The sequence below is a fragment of the Ranitomeya imitator genome, chromosome 7, assembly GCF_032444005.1.
Source record: "Ranitomeya imitator isolate aRanImi1 chromosome 7, aRanImi1.pri, whole genome shotgun sequence".
NCBI classification, from domain to species: domain Eukaryota; kingdom Metazoa; phylum Chordata; class Amphibia; order Anura; family Dendrobatidae; genus Ranitomeya; species Ranitomeya imitator.
Window position 1 is genome coordinate 215,180,202 of NC_091288.1, and position 4,280 is coordinate 215,184,481.

The 4,280-nt window shown below is 44.0% G+C and overlaps 1 protein-coding gene across 1 annotated transcript; it reads right to left on the bottom strand.

Moving 5' to 3' along the window:
* Positions 1-399: 399 nt before the first annotated feature.
* On the bottom strand, positions 400-3,427 carry LOC138645459 (E3 ubiquitin-protein ligase TRIM7-like). The gene has a single exon (XM_069734797.1). The coding sequence runs from the start codon at positions 3,354-3,356 to the stop codon at positions 1,659-1,661; it is 1,698 nt and encodes a 565-aa protein (XP_069590898.1). The 5' UTR covers positions 3,357-3,427; the 3' UTR covers positions 400-1,658.
* Positions 3,428-4,280: the final 853 nt, after the last annotated feature.

Sequence of the window (4,280 nt, forward strand, 5' to 3'; positions counted from 1 at the left end):
TGGACACCTTAATTGAAACCAAACGGCCCCGATTATAGTTACACTTTATTAGTTTACATAACTATCCTTGGGTTCTACATTTAAAATATAGGACGCCAGAGATAAATCTCTATTTTGTTCTGTATTGTGTAAATAGTCCACAAAAAAATAATTTATTCTGTATTCTAACTTTGATATTGCACTCCCTGACCCATCGGTGGGGAAGGGGGGAGGTGCATTATAGGTCCTGTTTTTCATCATCTACCTTTCTACCTTTCTGTAGTTGGGGGGACGCTGCTCCTGCTGGAGAGGGTTTCAGGAGACCAGCGTCCTAGTGCACTTTTTTTTGTGGCACTTAGTCACTTTTTTAAGTGCACTCAGGTAGACAGCACAAATTCGTCTACAGAAAATGGCCGACAATTTCAGAATGATTATTTTATTAGAAGTGAACAAGAAAGTAACAATGGTGTAAAATCAGGATGAAGCCCCCACCTGTAACCCAGCAGCCTGACACAGACAGTAACATACATGTAATTCAGCATCGGGTCATGGATTCTGAATTATCAGACATCGAAAAGAGAAATCTATAACATTCTTCTGGATTATTTTTTTTTATTTTATCCAAGAAAGCTCCGCATTGTTTCTGATTCCTATTTTTTTAATTTTATTCTCGTTTTATACATGAAAGTAGTGCCGGATTAGCACATTTTCTGGATTTTAAATATTAAATGTTAAACCCTATTTCCAACTTCACAAAAATAAAAATGTTATTAACCTAATGCATCTAAAGTACAAATTTAAACAACTTTACAATTGGTCTTAGTTATTTTTTTTCACACACAGCTATATATTTGCATGGTAACAGACCTATGTTTATGTATGTTTGCATGGTAACAGACCAAAAACCTTAGGTGGTCGGATCCTGCACTCCTGTTTGCTTCTGCCTCCTACTTATTTCTATCCTCATGGGATAATTTACTGAACATTAAATATGAAGGGAAGGAAATGTGATTGCAGGATCTGACTACACTGGTGGAATGTGTTGTCTGTTACCATGGAGACACATAGCTCTATACAAAGATTGTATACACAAAACTATAGTATTATTATTTTTTTTTAATCACCATCTTTTTTTAATATATTTTAGAACACTGTTGGTTGTGAAGATAGACACGTTTTTAGGATTAATTGATGTAATCACACATTGAATAGCTTGGATGACAAATTATGTGCGTATTAGACTCATGATCTATCTGTAGAAATGATTTATAGAACTTCAATAGGAAATCCACAAAAAAAGGAAATAACGTAAATCTGATGTATACCTTAGAGTAATATGTCGGATAATTCTGGATAAACCTCTTGGGAGGAGACAAAACTCAGATCATGTCTGGATCATGAATACATCAAATACTTGGATGCTCGTTACCTGCAGCCACCACTTGGGGGAGCTCTCTGCATTCCACGTATACAGTACTGTGCTCCCTCTACTGGTGGCCACAGGTAATACGTAATCTCCTAAAACTATGTCTATAGAGATGATCTGTAGAATTGTATAATTATAACAAAAAGATTGAACCACTATACAGAATAAACTTAAGTAGCTCAGAGTTTTGAATCTGAATATGTAAGGACGATGGAAGGTGGAGATAAATCTTATGGCTTTACAGAGGCCACCGTTATGTAATTATTCTGATTATGGAACCTTCATATAAATATAAGGCGGCATAGAGCGGCTCGGAGAAGGAGGCGGTGACAGTGTGTAAGTGTCTGATGGGGTCACACACCTGATAGAAGGACAGACGCCCGGCCTCATAATCCAGATAGATCCCCACAACCTGCACAGGAGAATCTGATGCCAGGTGTGTATATATATTGTTATGACGGAATACAAAACTTTCACTGAACATCAAACCCCAGGATTTCTCATTATAACCAATATAAGATTCAATTCCGTTCACTTTCCTCTTAAGACTGTGCCCGGCCACTCCAATAATCCATCTCTTCGCCTGACTCACGTCCACCTCCCAGTAATGTCTCCCGGAGGAGAAGCTGCGGGAACTTAGCACCTGACAAGATTTGAACCTCTTGGGCCCATCGGGTCTGTTCTGTGACGCAGCGGAATAAGAAGCAGATCTGAGATCCTGAGATATAATAATGTTATTATGGGCCGTGTCTATATCCAGTAATATGTCTGATTTCTCCATCACTGAGAACTGTCTCTTTATCTTCATATCAATCAGATCATCAGCAAAGTTCCCCAGTCCTCTGTGTAATATCTGTGAGACTAGGCCTTCATCCACACACGGAAGACCTCTTACATCACCGATGACCTCATAGCTCACGTCAATGATGTCACCGGCATTTACGTCTTGCAGAAAGGTCAGTGGATCAGTGATATTACATAATCCTTCAAGATGATTAATGTCCTTGGTCAGTTTGTCCACTTGAAGCTCCACCTGTTCTACCAGGTCAGAGACTGAACGTGAGACCTGATCCTTCTGTCTGGAAATCTCTCCCTGGATTCTCTTTTCTAGATCATCCAGCTTCTTCCTGAGATCAGTAAACAGGAGAGCGACTCTGTCACCGAGTCCGGCTGATTTCTGTCCCTGTTCTCTCCCGTGATCCTTCAGATTCTGAATTCTTTCTTCAACTTCTTTTCTGTTGGATTTAATTGTTTCAAAGAAATGTTTAAGTTCCTTTTTCTTTTTCTCTAAGGCCATGTTCAACAGCTCCACATCATGTCCCTTGTGGTCTCCGGCCGCCCAGCAGGACACACAGATACAGGCGGCGTCTATAGGACAGTAGTATTTCAGCACCTCCTTGTGTGTGGAGCATTTTCTTTCCTCCAGGGTAACATTGGGGTCAACTAAGGTATGTTCTGGTGACTTACTGTGTCTGCTTAGGTGCTTTCCACAAAAAGACGCCTCACACTGCAGACATGTTCTTACAGCCGGGGCAGGAGAATCACAGTAAGTACAGAAGATTCTGGTCTCCTCCATATCAGGCTGAGTAGATGAGAAACGCTCCACTATGTTCCTCATATCAGGCTGAGTAGATGAGAAACGCTCCACTATGTTCCTCATATCAGGCTGAGTAGATGAGAAACGCTCCACTATGTTCCTCATATCAGGCTGAGTAGATGAGAAACGCTCCACTATGTTCCTCAGCTTCCGGTTCTTCTCCAGGGCCGGACGCTCCGGATATTCTGCTCTGCAGTCAGGACAGGAATACCCTCCAGCCGCCTCCTGTGCATCCAGCACACTCACAATACACGAGCGGCAGAAGTTGTGTCCACATCTCAGGGATACGGGATCTGTATAGAGGCTCAGGCAGATGGAGCAGTCCAGCTCCTCCCTCAGCTCAGCAGACGCCATTGTGGTGGGAAAGAGCGGGAACTGAAAGTGAAACAGTTTCCTCACACAAGGGAGGAGGAGGGTTTCTCCAGAGCAATTACAATAACCCCTGCAGCTCTGGAAGCAATAGTCCCACTAGGTGTACAGTCAGTAGTCTAAAGGTACCGTCACACTAGACGATATCGCTAGCGATCCGTGACGTTGCAGCGTCCTCGCTAGCGATATCGTCCAGTGTGACAGGCAGCAGCGATCAGGCCCCTGCTGGGAGATCGCTGGTCGGGGAAGAAAGTCCAGAACTTTATTTGGTCGCTGGACTCCCCGCAGACATCGCTGAATCGGCGTGTGTGACACCGATTCAGCGATGTCTTCACTGGTAACCAGGGTAAACATCGGATAACTAAGCGCAGGGCCGCGCTTAGAAACCCGATGTTTACCCTGGTTACCAGCATAAAAAAACAAACAGTACATACTTACATTCAGCTGTCTGTCCCTTGCCGTCTGCTTCCTGCACTGACTGCTGGCCGTAAAGTGAAAGTGAAAGCACAGCACAGCGGTGAGTCACACAGCGGTGACTCACCGCTGTGGCTGTGCTCTGCTTTCACTTTACGGCCAGCAGTCAGTGCAGGAAGCAGACGGCAAGGGACAGACAGCTGAATGTAAGTATGTACTGTTTGTTTTTTTACGCTGGTAACCAGGGTAAACATCGGGTTACTAAGCGCGGCCCTGCGCTTAGTTACCCGATGTTTACCCTGGTTACCGGGGACCTCGGGATCGTTGGTCGCTGGAGAGCGGTCTGTGTGACAGCTCTCCAGCGACCAAACAGCGACGCTGCAGCGATCCGGATCGTTGTCGGTATCGCTGCAGCGTCGCTAAGTGTGACGGTACCTTTAGGGTACCGTCACACAGTGGCATTTTGATCGCTACGACGGCACGATTTGTGACGTT

Coding starts and splice junctions, on each gene's coding strand:
- LOC138645459 (XM_069734797.1), bottom strand. CDS start 3,356: ATGGCGTCTGCTGAGCTGAGGGAGGAGCTGGACTGCTCCATCTGCCTG.